Raw genomic sequence first — 18,402 nt, 5'->3', positions numbered from 1 at the left:
AAGGAAACTGCCAATTAGGTTACAATTAATTTCTTACCCAGGGCAAGGCCTGGCTGGAAAAAGACTGGCCACCCAAGTGGCTTGCCGATGACTGCGTGAGGGTCACCAGGCCCTCGTGGCTCCAGGATTCTCATGCCCCAAGGCCCCAGCTGACTTCGGGTGTGCTGGCCCTGGCCTGGGGTGACCAGCCAGAACATAACCGGCTTTGACCCTGGTGCCTCCGCCTGGGGAACTGTCCCTCACACACCCAGCAGGGCACTGTGACTCAGACTTAAACAAATCCGTCACCCCACCTACCTTGAGCTCCCTGAACAGAGATGGTCCTGCCCATTTTTGTGCCCTCCCTCCAACCCTAACCCTAACCCTAACTCTTTTTTGTGCAACATTAACAGCCCAGACATCTATGGTGCATGTCCTGTGAGAGGCTCTGTTCTAAAGTACTTCACCTGCACTGTTCCACTTAACACAACTGCCAGAAATAGGGGTGATTATGATGCCTGTCTTGCAGAGGGGGAAACTGAGGCAGAGAGAGGCTAAGCACCTTGCCCAAGGACACTCAATGAGCCAGGACTTAAGCTGAGGGTCCATCTGGGGTGGTGTGCGTGGCCACCAAGCTCTTCTGCTCAGTGCTGGCCATGCACACATGTGCAGAGAAGCCAGGGCCCTGGGACCTAGGATTCTGGGTCACCCACCCACCTGTTTGCAGACCAGGCCTGAAAATGCCACCAGAGATAACCACCCATACCTCCCTTAGCCTCTTCTAAAAGGCAGGTGCCTCTAGAAGTCTCCTGGTATAAATCTGTTAACATTTCAATGAAATGGGGTGAAGCCTAGGTAAGTGTGACCGGGTGGGAGTTGGCTCAGGCAGTATCTATCTGACAGGGACAGACACAGTAATGGTTGCTCGCAGGTGCCTACTGATGTTAGGGGCCTGACATGTCTATCTCTGCTGATCCAGAAGTGAGCCTCGAGGGATCCTTCCCTCCATCCCATTGGGTCCTACTATCACCAAATACTCAAAAAGGTAGAACTAGCAAAGTCCAACTTCTGCACAAGGATGGTGACCCATGACTTGTATCTCCTGGGGGGAAGGGTCAGGGCAGCCCCTGGAAAGGTAGCACCTACAAGGGGTGACTGGGACAAAGGCATCTCCACGAGCCAGCAGCAGCCTGTCAATCAGAGCAGGGCCTAATGGGCTTGCTCTAGCTCGATGGGGGGCCGGGAGGCTGTCCTGTGGTCTGGATGTGCTTTCTTGTCAAGTCTGAGAAGAACAGAAGGGGCCCTTTCAAAGGAAGGCCCTTTTCTCAGGGGCTCCAGGAACAGGCCTGCCCTCCTGCCCCTAGCACACACTCCTTCCTATGTGGGGCAGGTCTGGGATATCAGAGGGCCCCTGCCGGGAGACCCCTTCTCTTCCTCCCTGCAGCTTCGGACCTGCTGCCCCCTCCTCTCCCTATTCCCCACTATAAGCAAGGGCAGGCGCAGTCAGAGTGAACAGCAGACAGGACCCCCAGCAGGGCCACCACGATCCCTGGAGCAGAAGATGGGTTCTCTCTGGGGAAGTGGGAGGCCTCAAAGAAGGCCTAAGGGTCTGCTCTGCTGGGAGGGTGGAAGGAAGAGAGCTGGGGAAGCCTCTGAGGGAGGCAGGTTCCACCACAGCATGGACCTGCGGCCAGACAAGTTGGCAAGTCCTGAGCGCCCACTGCACACCGAGGGCTTTCCCCATCTATACAGTTTCCCCATCGACACGGTTTCCGCATCTACAAAATGACGAGATTGCATCCGATGCTAAGGCTCCTTTCAATTCTGATTCTCCGACGAGTCTGTGGGATATCTGTGCAGAAGCAGTCGCAGAATGAACTTCCTGACCAGGGACAAGCGGCAGGATGGTGGGCATGATGGAAACTGGGGTGGGCTTTGACCTAGGTGGTCTCTGCGGTGGGGGGGGGGGGTGGGTCATGGGATGGAACAGGATTACAATCACAGGTGTCTTCCTAGACCACCAATGATAAGGCAAAAAGACATGAGCCTAGATCCAAAGGAGAGCTTTTAGTGCAACACGATGAAACAGACAAGGGCAGAGCTGGGTCCAAGCCCGCACTCTTTCACTGCCTCTCTGTGTGGCTAACTTGGCATGCAGACTCTCCTGGTCTGTTCCCAGACATGAACCAGGACAGGAACTCCTCCTTGGAAGCATGGCTAGGACAGGCCAGGTACAGAGCACCTGCTGACGGAAGCCAGCTCTCTGTTCTCCTCCCTCCATTCTCCCTCCCCTACTTTGGAATCAGATCTGCCTGGGGCCCATGAAGCCTTCCCGCTCCTCCTCAGTCAAGCCTGCCCACCCCCATGCTGCTGCCCAGCACTCCTGCAGCTTCTGTGTAGAAGGGTGAGCAATGCCTCAGTACACTCTGCTGTCCTAGGAAAATGGCTTCAAGGGACTGGCAGCATGACATCACATAGCTACAATTACGATAATCAACTTATACCGGATCTGCCTGGTTATTTTTAGAGTCAGGACTGAGGTTTAGCAAGACAGGGCAGCCCTGGGTTCCCCTGCTGCTGAGTCCTGCCTTGTCAGGTGGGCTGTGTGGGTTGCTGATTCCTGGCACCCCTCCTTTCCCTGGTTCTTCCCAAGGTGATCCCTGGGCATGGGCACCTCACATACAAGTTGTGAAGCCATTGCTTCTGGGGCATTCAAGCTTAACATGGCTTCAGGGTCCAGGTCTTCAGAGAAGGTCCTCAGGGTCCCAGTGGGGTTATGGTAACTCAGCCTCCCCCACTGAACATCAGATGAACCCACGTCCTCCTCAGAAGGGATCTGGGGCTCAGACACAGAAATGTCATTGACACAATGAAATGCTAACGACACAAAACGGCTTCTCAGCAATATTTGGTGGAGGTTTGATAAAGCAAGGTAAACACAACAACAAAAAGACACCCCACCCAATTAAAACATGGGCCAAGGACCTGAATAGATATTTCCTCGAAGAAGATGCAAATGGCCAATGAGCACGTGAATGATGTTCAACGTCACTAATCATTAGGAAATTGTACCCAGTACTCTGGCTATAATTAAAACAAAACAAAACAAAAATCCAGAAAATAACTAGTGTTGTCAAGGATGTGGCAAAATCAGAACTCTCACATACTGCTGGTGGGAACGTAAAATGGTTCAGCTGCTGTGGAAAACAATTTGGTAATTCCTCAAAAAGTAAAATAGAATTACCAGATGACCCAGCAATTCCACTCCTAGGTACATCCCTAAGAGAACTGAAACCAGGGACTCAGACATTTGTCCATGAATGTTCACAGCAGCTTTATTCACAATAGCTAAAAAGTGGGAAACAATCTAAATGTCCATCAGCAGGTGAATGGGTAAATAAATGTGATATTTACATCCAACGGAACATTACCCTTACGAGGAAATCAAATACAGATACATGCCACGATGTGCACACGCTTTGAAAACATGATGCTAAGAGAAAGATGCCAGATACAAAGGTCCATTTACATGAAATATCCGAAGTGGACAAACCCAGAGGGACAGGACGCAGAGCGGTGGTTACCATGGGCTGGGGGTGGGGGCTTTAGGGGGCAATGCCTAGTGGCTGCAGTTTCCTTTTGTGGTGATGAAAATGTTTTGGAACTACATAGCAGGAATACCTACGCAACACTGTGAATGTACTAAACGCCACTGAATCGTTCACTTACAACGGCTGATTTCATGTTATGTGAATTTTAACCTCACCAAGAAAAGCGAACTGTAATTATCTGCCACCCTTCCCTCCCCAGTCCCTGGGCCCAGTGCAGGCCCTGGCTGTGCTGACCAGACGTGGAAGAGGTGGTGCTCAGGGGTGTGAGTCTGGTGTACGCAGGTGCCCCGTGTGTGCCCTCCCACCCGCCATGCTCTCCTTTGTACTCTGGGCCTCTCTTGAGGAGGGAAGGCCCATGCGATGGGATTCCAGCCCACAGAACATGGGCAGAGTGCCGGGGGCCCCTCCGGCCCTGGTTCTGTGCCCCTCCCTGAGCGCGTGGCTGGGCATGGAGTGCTAGCGGGATGCACTGTCAGCAGTTGAGTCACTGAGACCGTGGGAGCTTCTGTTACCAAGTACAGTCTCACCTGCCCTCAAAGATACAAGTGGGTGGGAAGCAGGGAAGCAAAGACTATTTGAATGGGTTCTCACTCAAGACCCTTCAAGGCTCTGGGGAGTCATGTCTGTGGTCCTTCTGGATGAGTCTCCTGTGAAGACCACCCTCTGCATTGCCTACCTGACAAGGATCATCCCTCCGGTGGCAAAGCGCGTCCCCGCGCTGCTAAGTGCACGTTAACCCTGCTTCCACTGGCGAGGAGATGGAGGGCGGCTCCTCCAGGGCTAAGTGGCTGCTGGAACAGTGCCCTGCTCCCTGGCTCCACCCTTTCTCCTCCCCAGAAAGGAGAGAAAGCAGCAGATGCCCCACAGCCAATGTCGGAAGGGCAGGATGGGGGAGCAGGCAAGGAGAAAACCTGCACCCACCCAGGACCAGCCCAGCTCTGTCTTTCTGTGTCTTTGCTTGTTTCACCAGCAAGAGAAATTTAAGGAACAAACTCACGAGACTCTTTCCGATGCCTGCCGTCATGCTGTACACCTCCAAGTCAACCCCCCCCACACACACCCCACCCTCAGGTCCTGGCACATAGAGGGCACATTTCCCCAGCATTTTCTAGGCCATTAATTACATTTTAGGAAATCACATTTTTGTTTTTCCCCTTTTGAAAAGAGAATCACTGGAATTCGCTGGCGCTCGCATAGACACCCAGGGGCACTGGAACCAGCTTTGAAGGCTAGTACCCTGCTCGGGACTTTCTGATTTATTTTAGCAGCACAGCCCTGTCGCCCATCAGAGGGCAGGTTAGGCTGGTGCTTGGGGCTGGGCTCAGCACTTTTGACTCCCTTACGTCCCCCCGCTGGGCCATGCTGCCTTCTAGGAGCTTCTTGGAGCCCTGGGCCCTGCAGAACCCAAACGTCAGCACCTCATGTCACATAGGGGCGAAGGCCCAAGATGGCAATGAGAGGCAGCTGCCAGCGCCTGAACTTGGGAGGGGGGCTGGGGCCCCAGGACCTGGGCCTACAGGGGCACAGGCATCTCCCCTGAGCTGGGCCTGGAACTGGGCCCAGCCTTGGCCCCACTGGGCTTTGAGACTATCATGGACAACTTGAACCAGCCAGCCCACAGGTGCACAGGTGACCTTTCTGTGGGGGTGCCAAGGCTGCTGTACTTTGTGGAGCCACTCACAAGGCAAAAGCAAACAGAGGTGTTTGCTTGGGGCTGGCCACCTGCTCTCCCTGGGGGCCCAGGTGGTGCATGCACTGCCTTTCTCAAGGTCCTGGTGGCATCACCTACCCCACAACCTCATTTTCTAGGGGCATCAGCTCCAGTGGGGGAGGAGCTGAGAGAACAATGGCCCATTGCTGCCTCCTCTTGTCCCACTGCCTCTGTGCCCACAGTCTCAGAGGGAACAGGGCAGGGACCCACTGACTTCACGACTCCAGCCTCAGGGACAAAGGGAGGTCCCAGAGGCTCCTACAAACACACAGCTGTGAAGCCGGAGCTTGACAGAAGCCCACGCCTCGACTGGTCCCAGAGCTTAGGAAAGGTGGACAGTAGGAAGACTAGACAAGGAGGGAGGGCAGGAAGGCCCAGGCTACAGGGCTCCCAAATGTCCTGGAGTGTTGGCCCAAAGATGGCCTCATCTGCTAAGGTTTTCTGAGGTGAGGTGGAGCCCTGCCTCCAAAGTCACAGCCTTCCTTAAACCCCCAAACACCAGGCCTGGATTGCCACTCTGGGGTGGTGAAGGGAAAGCCAGGTGGGCTCTGGGAGGCCTGGGCATTCCCAGCAATGTGGCCTCTCTGAGTTGTACTGAAGCCCCAGCTCCAAGAGGCTGAAGCACCCCTACCCCATACAGCATGGAAGAGGGCCCTCAGAGACCTACAGGAGGATGAGGACAGGGAGCGAGGGAATAGGAGGGAGATGGGCAGGGGGACTAGGTGACCCCCTGCTGTCATCATCACATTGCAGCCCACAGCCAGGAGGGTCACTTGGCTGCCCAAGGCCCTCTCCTACACTGCCCCTTAGCCTGCCTCCGGCTGAGCACCTCCTCTGAAATCACACACAAGCATTTGAGAGAAGTGATGGCTTAGTGCTTCTTTTACTGCCTGTCCCTCCCTGCACAGTGACAGTTCTGAAGTCAAAGGGCCCTATGTTGTCTCCAAAGGGCATCCCCTGCCCTGGAGAAGCTCCCTAGGTAGCAGATGGTCCCTCGGAGAGTATTTGTGGATCACTATTACTGTTATTGTTACTATTAAATCACTCACTCAGAGAAACAATTGCAGAAATGGGGAGGAGGAGGAGGAAGACACAGAGAGGAGGAGAAGGACATGGGGAACAGGAAAACACAGGCGGTGGGGGAACAAAGGGAGGAAGAGAAGGACACAGGAGGGAGGAGGACACTGGGAGGAGGAGGACATGAAGAGAAGGACATGGGGGGAGGACGGGGGAGGAGGAGGACGTAGGGAGGAGGACGACAACGACACTGGGAAGGAGAAGAGGACATGGGAAGGAGGGCATGGGGAGGAGCAGGACACTGGGAGGAGGAAGACATGGGCAAGAGGGGGAGAATGGGAGGAAGAGAAAGACATGGAGAGAAGGAATAGGACATGGGGAAGAGGAAGACATGGGGAGGAGGAGGACAAAGGAAGGGGAGGACATGGAGAGGACGACAGTGGGTAGAGGAGGAGGACACAAGGAGGAGGAGGTTACCAGGAGGAAGAGGACAGAGGGAGAAGGAGGACATAGGAAGGGGAGGACACAGGGAGAAGGAAGAGGACATGGGGACCTGAGCTGAGTGTGCCAAGGTCAGGAGCCCCTGCACTACCCTCACACCAGGAAGTGTTTTCCCCTACACCCACAGGAAGAGGGAGGGGATTCCACAGTAGAAATGTAGCCATTCCACAGGATGGAAGGAAGCACTGCTTGGGAGGGTAGGGCAGTGCCTTTCCAACTCTGCTGTTTTTCCTGGTTGGTGCCTGGTTGGGCGCTTTCTTCTCCCAGTCTGCCCCGGAGCCCTGGGGAGGCGGGCCCTGTCCTAGATAAGGAGACCCAGTTGCACCCATGCCCTCTGAAGCCCCGACCCCCACCCTACCCCAGCACAGTAGCTTCTGCCAGGTGCTGGGTCCCCAGGCAGAGGCTGCACCCTCAAACAGACCTCCTCCTGCCACACAAGAGTACACACACCCCTCTCCTGGAGCTGGCTATGCCAGGGCCATGCCTGGGGGCTGTATCTAAACCTGTAAGACTCCCACCCATCAGCTAAAGCAATGGTCTGACCTAAGAAATCAGCCATGACCCAGAAGAGCTCCTGTTTCAAGCACAGTGCCACACTTCACTCCCAGAGCTGGGCCAGGCTGGAGCCCTGATCATGTGAGTCACTGGTGGGTGAGAAGGCTCAGGGCTATCTTCCCCTCCCAGGATCCCTCCGCAGCCGCATCCCCGGTCCCCACGACCACTGGCCCAGAGAAGGCACTTGATGGAAGCCAGGGCGGGGGGTGAGGAGTCACAAGTCTTCTCCACAGGCTGTAGTCCTCAGGCTACGTGGGGCACAGTTTCCTCATCTGTGAAATGGGAAACCAAGGCCATGTCCCTCAGGGTTTTGGGAGATTACAGGAAGCTAGCAGACAGGCAGTGCTCAACAGAGGACCAGCAGGCTGTGAGCTCCCTGGGGTAGCTGCTGCTGACATCAGCCTTATCCAGTTAAGACCAGAGGACAGAGGAGTCCTCTCTCAGGTCACAGAGAGGGGTAAGGTCTCAGGGGAGGTCGCAGCTTCCGGGCCCTCCATTCCCCTTGGCACCCTGGGCTCCATTTTAACAGCTACCATAATTTTTAATTAGTTTTCTCTTCCCCTGGCTAAAAGGCCATTAGCTCCCCATTAGGTGAATGCATCCCATTTTCTTCACACCACCAAGGAAACAGTGATTTACTTAGCTATCCCTAAAGCAATTCTGCAGAATAAAGGCAATTTAGCAACGGGCTCAATGAACTTGCCCATTTGTTTTCTGTTTGTAGGCCCCACCCTTAGGAGCCCACCAGCTAGCCCATCCCCTGTGACCTTGATTAGGCTAGGCTCTGTTGGGGCCGAGGGCAGGTGGTGTGGGACGCAAGCAGCCCCCAGAGGTCAGAGGGGCTTAGTAGGGACGCAGACTAGGGTGGAGGAGAAAGAGGGCAAGACCCAGGTGAGCTGGTGAAGCAGGACTTGTCTTCCCCCAGTCCCTGGCCAAAGAGAGAGAGGGGCCAAAAGAAAGTAAGAAGTAGGTGGGGCAGCCTTCCCAGCAGGGGCTGCTCTGACATCTGCTGGTCCACGCCTAAGTGGCCTGCCCAGGCCACACTGCAGAGGGCTGGGCCTGGCATCCCTTCTTTGGTGCCAGGGAGTGAAAGTCCCGGGGGTCCACAGGGAGAGAGGGCAGGTCCTTCCTTGAAGCCACAGGTGCTGAGTACAATGGGACCCAAGAAGCCAGGCCAGGAAGACAAGAGATGTGAGGCCTGCTGAGGAAGTGCAGGAGTCAGAGAAATGGTGCTGGGTGAGGGGTCAGCCTGGGAGAGCCCCAGAGCTGGGACTCAAACTGTTCATCCATGCCACAAAGGTGGCTGTATCTGTGTTGAGCAACAATATGCCAGAAACTCTTCTAAGAAAAAGTCCTAGATGGAAATTCCCCAGCTCTGGTTCTAGGATCCCTGGGGCTGATGGGCGTGTCCTTGAGTGTATGAGGCGGTGAAGGGCAGGTGTCCCTATGTATATATGTGGGCACCCAATATGTGTGAGTGGCAGGGAAAGGGGCTGGGTTCCCTGGGGGAGGGTGGAGTATGAGCGGGGTCCAGCCTCACTCACTGTGGGAATGTGTGTGTGTCCACAGGTGTCATGATCACGTATTCTTGAGCAAGGGCAGCAGTGTATCTTGTGAGGACCGGCTATGAGTATGAGTGAGTGTGTGTGCGTGTGTGTGTGTCTGTGTGTGTGTGTGAGAGAGAGAGAGACAGAGAGAGGGAGAGATTGTGTGTGTGTGTGTATAAGAGAAAGAGAGAGAGCGAGACACTATGTGTGTGTGTGTGAGATGGAGAGAGACCCTGTGTGTGGGTGTGTGTGAGAGAGAGAGAGACCTGTGTGTGTGAGAGAGGGAGAGAGACCCTGAGTGTGTGTGTGTGTGTGAGAGAGAGAGACCTTGTGTGTGTGTGTGAGAGAGACCTTGTGTGTGTGTGAGAGAGAGACAGTGAGAGACCCTGTGTGTGTGTGTGTGTATGAGAGAGAGAGAGAGAGTGAGACCCTGTGTGTGTGTGAGATGTAGAGAGACCCTGTGTGTGGATGTGAGAGAGAGAGAGAGAGAGACCCTGTGTGTGTGCGTGAGAGAGAGAGAGGGAGACCCTGTGTGTGTGCGTGAGTGAGAGGGAGACCCTGTCTATATGAGAGAGACCCTGTGTGTGTGTGTGTGTGTGTGTGTGTGTGTGTGTGGGAGAGAGAGAGAGAGACAGTGAGAGACCCTATGTGTGTGTGTGTGTGTGTATGAGAGAGAGAGAGAGAGAGAGAGTGAGACCCTGTGTGTGTGTGTGAGATGTAGAGAGACCCTGTGTGTGGATGTGAGAGAGAGAGAGACCCTGTGTGTGTGTGAGAGAGAGAGAGGGAGACCCTGTGTGTGTGCGTGAGTGAGAGGGAGACCCTGTGTATATGAGAGAGACCCTGTGTGTGTGTGTGTGTGTGTGTGAGAGAGAGAGAGAGAGACGCAGTGTGTGTGAGAGAGACTGTGTGTGTGTGTGTGAGAGAGACAGAGTGAGAGACCCTGTGTGTGTGTGAGAGAGAGACCCTGTGTGTGTGAGAGAGATCCTGTGTATGTGTGTGTGTGTGAGAGAGAGGAAGAGAGACCCTGTGTGTGTGTGTGTGAGAGAGAGAGAGAGAGAGAGACCTTGTGTGTGTGTGAGAGGGAGAGAGACTCTGTGTGTGTGTGTGAGAGAGGGAGACCCCGTGTGTGTGTGAGAGAGAGACAATGAGAGACCCTGTGTGTGTGTGTGTGTGTGTGTGTGTGTGTGTATGAGAGAGAGAGTGAGACCCTGTGTGTGTGAGATGGAGAGAGACCCTGTGTGTGGGTGTGAGAGAGAGAGAGACCCTGTGTGTGAGAGAGAGAGGGAAGGAGACAATGTGTGTGTGTGTGAGAGAGAAAGGGAGACCCTGTGTATGTGAGAGAGACCCTGTGTGTGTGAGAGAGAGAGAGAGAGAGACGCTGTGTGTGTGAGAGACCATGTGTGTATGTGTGTGTGTGTGAGAGAGAGTGAGAGACCCTGTGTGTGTGAGAGAGACCGTGTGTGTGTGTGAGAGAGAGAGAGAGGAAGAGAGACCCTGTGTGTGTGTGTGTGTGTGTGTGTCTGTGTGTGTGCTGGCGCACACATGCATGCCCACACATGGATACCATGATGTGGGAGAGGAGTCTGTGTCGGTACCTTTTTCTGAAGGTGTATGAGGTCACACACTATGACACTGTGCACACACGGAGGGGGAACAAGCTGCAGGCGTCTGTTTATGTCCCATGGTCTTGCTCTGGGCATCCCTGTCCCCACCTTCCTGGCCAGCTCTGAAGCAGGGGGGTTCCTTCCTCTGCACTCTGGTCTAGGCCCCTGCCTCTTCATCTGGGTCGCCTCCCTACTTCCGTCCTGTCAGTCCCCCAGCACAGAAGAGAGCTTCCTGCCTTGGGGAATCGTCTAGCCAAACGGGGAAAGTCTCGTTCTCTAGAGACCCTATGCGTCCCCTGGGCAGGAGGCCCGGCCACTGGAGTGCTGCATCCACAAGAGGGCGCGCAGATGCCGAGCTGCTCTCAGCCTGGGTGGGTCCTGGAGCAGCAGTAGGGCTCACGAGGGGCGGTCTGGTTCAGTTCAATGAGAGCCAGGCTCAGCAGCTTCACCGTTGCTGCGTCAAGCGCAGGGTGCCCAGCTGCCTCTTCAAGGGTCCCAGTTGTGTCCTCCTGGGTACTGCAGGGCCATTTCTCCACTCTCAGCACATGCCAGTTGTGGTTTCTTGGTCATCCCAAGGGAGGGGTGGGCAAGGTGGGATGCTTGCTTTCCTGATTGGAGAGCCTGTCTTTGGCCATCAAATTCTGTGGGCCAGGGGTGTGAAAAAAGCCACCTGCATTCATGCCAAGTGCCACAGGCTGACCCTTGCAGCCTGGGCCCCAAAGTCTAGCCCTTAAAGCCTGGTGGGCACCCCAGCTCAGCTAATGGCAGTGGAAGAGCATGGAGAAATCCTCTGCAGGCTGCAGAGGCTGGCAGAGACTGCCCAGCCAGCACTAGCTTCCGGCTCACACCTGACTACACACCCACAACTACAAAGTTACAACTCAGAGTTACAAGAGATCCTCAAAACGTTGTTTGTGTTTACATCTGCCCTGACTGCAGCCTCCTAGGGGTCTTCCCCATGCAGCCCAGTGACCCCAGAGTTCCAATACCAGAAACAGACTCCCTCCCCCTCATTCCTTATCAGGGCAACGGGAGGGCTTCTCCCCTGTCCTCCCCATGATGGGCTGGGAACCCATTCTGGCTTCAGTATCTGCCGAGAAAACCCAGGATCCAGTCACACAAACGAAGCCTTGGGGCAGGTCTGTGAACCCAGAGTCTGCAAGACCAGGGGCTAGAGGCAGGGGACCACCGCTTCTCCTGTTCCCAAAGGCCACAGGGAGAGAAAGCCCTTTGTAAGCAGTCGGGGAGGGCAGTCTTCCCTGTCCAAGAGAAACTTGGTGCATTCGTAAGCACTGAAAGAGGAGATCAAGTCAGGGCTGGTTTGAGGGAAACTAAAATGCATGGCCAACGGGGTCAAAGATTCTATGGCCTTAGGCTTCATTCTGTCTTGAGTTTGGGGTGGGGACGGTGAACAGCATTTGTAAGGCCACATCCAATCCTCCCAGCACCGATGCTGGCCTGGCCGAGGGCTACACACAGCCCTGCCCCACTCTAAGATGGTCAAAAGCGGTTGGTAAAGGTTGGCCAAGAGCGGTCTCCTGATGGCAAAGGCCGCACCCTCGGGTAGCCCTGCCTGGCCGCAGCGTGCGACTCTAAAGCTGCCTGTTGGAACTCTGGCCATGGCGGGCCCTCAGCCGGCTACGCTGGGCCAGTCTGAGCCCTCGAGGACAGCCTCCCAGAAACCACGGGCTTTTCGGTTTTTTAAAGACTAGGGCGGCAAAAACGCACAAGGGAAAAACAACCTTTTATAAAAGAGCAGATCCCCTCCGCACCCTTGTGCGGGCCAGGGCATCCGCGCTGGAGGAGGAACGCACCGACGTGGAACGAGGAAAGGAAACCAGGACGGAACAATCTGCAGAGACAGAACTGCCCGCGCAAGTCGCGGGCTTTCTGGGACTACCCCACCCGGCCTTCCCACCTGCGCCCAAACGCCGACAAGATCCGTCTGGTTCGCTCCAAGACGCGGCTGCCGCGCGAGGAGCGACGAGGCTGGGACGCGCCTCTGCGGCTCAGGCCCTGGGCACCGACCCTGGCCGCCCGGCCCGCAACGCGTTCCGGCGGGAGACCCGCCCAGCCCCGGCCTCGAGGCGGCGGGTCTAACGCCCCACCTCGCTCCCGGCTCAGCCCGGGCGGCAGGCAATTGCGCAGCCCGCTGCCCGCCGCCTAGAGAAAGGCGTTTCCGAGCGCGTCCGCTCCGCCGCTCGGCGCCGGGCGCCAATTTCGCCCCGGCCGCTGCGGGCACGGGCCCCCGGCAGGACTCACCTTCGCCGAGCAGCGGCAGCAGCAGCAGCAACCGCAGCCCCGCGGCGCCGGCCGTCGCCGTCGCCTTCGCCATGGCCCGTGCGCGCCGGGGCCGCGGCAAGAGGGCTGCAGGCTGGGGCCCGGGGTCTCGGCGGCGGGGTGCGGCGCTCAGCCTGGCCGCCCCATGCCCGCCCGGGACGCGGCGGACGCGGGGGACACTGGGGGCGCAGAGCGTCGGGGCGCGGACTCCGGCTGCTCTCAGCCGCTGCGCGCCTGGCTCTGGTCGCGGGACTGAGGCGGGGCGGGCGCGGGCTGCGCCGGAGGAGCGGGCAGGGGCGGGGCGGGGCGGTGAGGGGGGCGGGGCGGGGGCGGGGCGGGCGGGGCCAGGGTGCGGGCGGGGTGCGGGGGTAAGGGCGGAGCTCGGGGTACCGGCCCCGGGGGCGCCTAGTGCGGATCCCGCCCCGCGCGGAGAGGAGAGGGGTGCTGGACGCGAGATGCCGGCCTGGCCGGGTGGGATAGGAGCGAGGTGCGGGACCCGGGGTGCGGGCCTGTCTCCCGCAGCCCCAGTTCGCGCACCTCCGCACGCCCAGCCACTCTTCCTCAGCCCGTGCGTCCGCTCGCGCTCCCTGCGCTTCTCCCTTTCCGGCAGCCCGGTGAGGGCAAGGAAACGACGCGGGGCTGCCGGGTCTGGGCGGACTGGCTAGGGGTGCGCCCCAGCGGACCAGGAGACTAGGCGGGCGCCCCGCCTCCAGGCTCGGCGCGGAGCGCATCCTCCGCCATTTCTCAGAGGGGGGAGACGCGGTGGGAGCGCTGCCTCTCCAGGGGCCCGAGGCGGGAGGAGGGGAAGAGCCTGGGCGACGGAAGGGGAGCCTGAGCGCTTTCTGCGCACTCCTGGAGCGAGCCTGGCGCGTGGCTTACAAGGTCCGCGGCCGCGCGGAGAGACAGGGTAACGTCTCCTGGGGCTAGTTTGTGAGCCCCCTCTCTTTAGGACTGGCCCAACCAATGGGAGCAGAAAACTGGCACAGGCCTTCAAGGAGGCCTGGCACTGGGAGCCTAATGGGGTGCTCGAAGGCTGAGTGTTCTCCTTTCCCTAAAGGAAAACTCTTAGGACGTGGACTGACTGGGTAGGAGAGTAACTAGCTGGAACCCCAAATAATGTAATTTTTGCCCAAATAAATGATGCCCATAAAAACATCCAATCCTATGAAGGGGGACACTAAGACTCTGGGCCCCTAACATGGCGGGGTCCTGGGGTGAGGTTGGAGTTGGATTCTAGGTCTCTGTGGGAAAAGTCCACTGTTCTCCTTCCACCCCTAGCTCTCTTTTGAGGTCTGGCTCCCACTTAAGTGAAGAGGAGTAGAAGTCCGTGGAGCCTTGGGGTGGGAGGGTGCGGGGCTCCAGTCCTGGGGCGCCCCTACTTCAGTGTCTCTTCTTCCTGCTGTGCAGAGCCCCGCCCTCTTCAGGGCTGAATAAGAGATGAGCACATCCCTCTGCAGATATGAAGTCAAAGTGAAGTCACCCTCGCAGGCAGGAGGAGCTGCCAAGACAGGAGCTGGCTGGGGGTTCTGCCAGCAGAGATGTCCAGAGCAGGCCTGCTGGCGGGAGGCCAGGGCACAGCACTGCCAGCTCAGGAGAGCCACCCTGCGGCCACCAGACCTTGTGTTGCTTGCCATACACCATGAGGGCCCTGGGTCTTTGGATTTATGGGGCTGGAGTTTGTCATGGGAGGGCTCCCTTGGGTGCAGACAAGCCGTACTTTCTGGTGCTAATAAGGACCATCAAGGCTGTATACTCAGGCCTCTGCCCAGGGAAGGGACTTGAATAGGAAGGAAGGGGCTGGGGGGGATTTCTTCATTACAAATCTCCCGTGGCAGGAGAATGCAGAAGGAAGAGGGGTGGCCTGGCCCGTTCTTCCACCCAGCCTCATCCCCGCACCTCTCAGGGACCACCCTGGCCAGGCCGTGGCTGACACTGGACAGGCTGGACATCTGGGTGAGCATGCTCTGTGTGAGCATCTCAAGGGCTGAGGCTTGGACGCCATCAGGCCCTTCCACCCTCTCTCCAGCACCACCTTTGAGGGTTTTGAGTGCATACCTGACACCATGTTGGGGGCATTGCCCTCTTAGAAAAAGGTCTGGGAGGCTTCACATGTATACTCCTGTACACATGCGCATATGCCCACATATATACATATGTGTATATGCCTGTGTTCACATATATGGACATTCTTACCCTCTCCCACTGCATGCCCGGGGACCTGACCAGAGCGGCGTCCAGTAGAGGGCGGAGGTGAAGGCTTGGCCTGCGGGCCTGAGAACTGCAGGGAGGGGAGTGACTCAGTCCTGTGGGGGCCTGGGCAATGGCTCACACTCCCTAACATCAGAGCAGCAGGAAGGAGCTTCCTCACTCAGCAGAGAGGAAATAGATGTGGCCTCCCTGAGGTCCTGCGAGGGGAGGTCAGAGGCCAAGCTGGGGTAGAATTCGAAGATGCCAGGTTGTGATCCCCAGGAAGTCCTTCTCACTTCTCTGTCCCAGGGCAGCCCTGGGATATTTGCATGGAAGGGTCTGCAGGATGTTCCTGCTCCCTGTCTTGGCTTCTCCAAGTCATCTTTCTTTCAGCCTCAGTTTCCCCAACTGTAAGCATCCCCCTCTCAGAAGGAAGAGTGAGGATAAAAAGAAGAGTGCATGTGAGGGTGCAACTCAGTGCCAGGCACACAGTAAGTGCTTAATAAATCATGGCATCATCTTGCCCATGTTTAGGAGTTGGCTGTTAGCATTCTTGCCCCAACAGACCACAGTGTTGAAGGGCATGGGCTCCCACAGGCACTGAGAGGCTCTCTGGGATCTGGGGAAGGGGTGCATTACAGTGTTGTTGGTGCTCCTTGCTGCTGCCCACAGACCCCTTGGAGTATCATCACCAGGGCACCTTTTATCAATACATAGATCCCTGGTCCCCACCTCCATGAAAAAATCCACATTAAAAAAAAGTGCCCCAAGAGATTCAGACACAAGATTCTGCTTTGAAGTGAGTCAGACCTGAGTTTGTATTTTGCCACTTATAGTCATGTAACACTGCACAAATCACTTTACCTCTCTGAGCCTCAGTTTTGTCATGTGTAAAATGGGGGCAGAAATAGTGCCCCCCCCCCCCGTGGCTGTGAGGAGTGAACAGTGTTTGCAAGGCCCTGCCCCCGCACAAGATAAGGTGCTCCGTGGGCAGCAGCTCATATGTTAACCAGCTGCATTCTTTGCTTCTGAGCAGGTGAGACCTACCTGGAGCCCCTTGGGTCTGGCCTCAAAACACAGCACAGGGAAGGGAAGGGAGGGTGGGGGTCAAGCCCAGCACAGAGACAGATCCCAGCCAGCACAGCCTTGCTCAAGTGGGGAGGAGCTGCTACTGAGGGTAGGAGGATGGCAGGATGCTCTGTGACCATGACCCATGTGACTGTGGGGACTCAGGGAGGTCCAGGGGAGCTGAGAATGCCAGGCGTTACCAGTGGAGGCTGAGTGCAGGGACAGGAAACCTTGGCCCTGGGGGGGCCTTGTGGGGAAGGGGAAACAGAGGCAGGAGCACAGCCCAGTCCTTGGGGCACTGGAAGACCAGGCAGCAGTTCCTGGAACTACTGACAGAGGCCTCTCAGGCCGTGCCTGGGGGCCAGATGTGGTCAGAGTGAGCATGGGAGGGGGCTCAGTCCCTCCTGCAAGCACGTGTTACAGTGGCTGGAAGCATAGTCCGGGCCTGACTGTGCATGCTCTTAGCTAACTGCTCAGTGCCTCAGTTTCCCTTCTGTAAATGGGGGTAATAATAATACCTATCACTACACTCTGCAGCCCCGGTGGGGTGTCAAGATGGAGGCAGGTCTACTATCATTCCGTAGTTTGCCCTTTTCTAGGCACAGCTGCAAAAAGAGCCAATGCCCACCAGCTGGCTCTGAGGGGCCCCAGAGCAGGGCTCCCCACTCACCCACCCTGATGTCAAACATGCTATCTCCACAACACACTCACAACACACCACAATTGAGCTCATAGGATACGGTACAGGGACACTCTTCACCTTACTCTGTGCAGGCCCCACCTGCCTGCCTTGCCACCCATAGCTGGCATTTGCAGACAGAGCCTCAGTCTGGCTGGTGAGAGGACCCTCCCTTGGGCTTGACAAGGAGCAGGCGCCTGAGGCCTGAGCCCAGGGCTCTGGGGCAGCAACAACTGGGTCCTGCATATCTGTATGCACATCCAGATACAGACCCCCGGGTACAGATACGGACCCCAGGTAGCTCACCTCCACCCAGAGGGCCTGACCTCAACTCAACCTACCTTGGGCGCCCTCAACAGCCTTATTTTTCTTCTCTGAATTTCCTCCCCCTACTCCCTTACCTTCTCTGTTCTTTCCTCCTCCTTCTCCACCACCCTCCCCCCCATCCTCTCAGAGGAACCTCTTCTCCGTTCCTTTCAACCAGCACGGGAACCAGGTTAGCTCATCGGTGGGGCCTCAGGTTCTTCTGAAAATAAGAATATCTTCACTGCCTTGCAGCGCTGAAGCTAAACCCACACGAAGCATTGACAGGATCAGCACTGTTCCTGGTTCAGCAGAAAATGGACATTTTTCTTGTTGTTCTTCTAGGACTCCTCTGAAGTCCGGGGAGCCATCCAGGTGGTAGGCCAGGTGGGGCTCTGGCGTGGTGTGAAGGTTGCAGGTGGGCTCTGAGTTGTGTCCTTGTCTGTATGACCTCGGCATGTTCCCAGCAGCATGTTGCCAGTGTCTCTGGACCGAGGTGGGAGAGCAGAGTTCCTTCCCCCCAGGTGTCCAAGGACAAGTGAATCCCCACACAGTCAGTATGAGCTGTCATGGTTACCATTGGTTCCCATCAGCTCTAGAAGCTGGGGCTGAGAGGCCAAAGAGGTCAGTGGACATGGTAAAGGTAGCCCAGAAAGCAGGTGTTTCCTAAACCCGAGCTGTCTGCTTCTTTGTGCCCTGGCTCCCCACTTGCATAAGGAACAATTCACATCCACATGGGGATGGCAGCCAAACGTGAGCCTGGCCCACGTGAGCCTGGCCCCTGTCACTCACCCACCCCGCAGGACAGGCCGCCTTCTCAGTGGAAGGAGAGAGAGCTCTGGAACCCCAGAGTCCTCTTGCCGCAGGCGCACTTATCTGGTGATGTAATTACATGTTCGGGAGTGCTGGGTTAATTAATGCCTGCACCCCACCTCAACCAAGTCCCCAGCTCCGGGGCACCACAGGCTGGAGGCGGCTGGAGCCTGATGGGGCCTGGGCCTGACAATGCCCGCCTCTTGCATCACGTGGACGCCAAGAAGGGCCATCCTGGCTCACAGGCAAGCCGTAGAGATGCTAGGGAGCTTGAACTGGCAAGTCCAGCAAATGTGGCCTGAATGCTTTTTAGAAAAAACATCTCCCAAGGCAGTTTCATAATCTGCCTTGTAATGCAGATTTAGACAAGTTTTTACGAATGCACTTTTTAAAATAGGTCTTAATGGATCCTTTGCAGTAGTTACAGTCCATTGTGTAAATGCAAACAGAAGGCTTTTTGAAAACATGTATTATTGATCAGAAAGGCAGCAGCAATTAGAAGCCAGTGTGTCATATTATTCAATACACACTTCCTATACAGGCCTGC

At 56.5% G+C, this 18,402-nt stretch overlaps 1 protein-coding gene across 1 annotated transcript in view; it reads right to left on the bottom strand.

Moving 5' to 3' along the window:
- The window catches only part of RET (ret proto-oncogene), a 48,728-nt gene extending 35,668 nt beyond the window's left edge, over positions 1-13,060 (bottom strand). The window contains exon 1 of the mRNA XM_045810020.2: positions 12,788-13,060. Coding sequence (XP_045665976.1) covers positions 12,788-12,860 — 73 coding nt within the window. The 5' untranslated portion in view covers positions 12,861-13,060. The remainder of the gene's footprint in view (positions 1-12,787) is intronic.
- Positions 13,061-18,402: the final 5,342 nt, after the last annotated feature.

Source organism: Ursus americanus, chromosome 6, assembly GCF_024610735.1.
Source record: "Ursus americanus isolate L20-20 chromosome 6, mUrsAme1.1.p, whole genome shotgun sequence".
Classification (NCBI taxonomy): domain Eukaryota; kingdom Metazoa; phylum Chordata; class Mammalia; order Carnivora; family Ursidae; genus Ursus; species Ursus americanus.
This window is presented reverse-complemented; position numbering and strand designations above follow the sequence as displayed.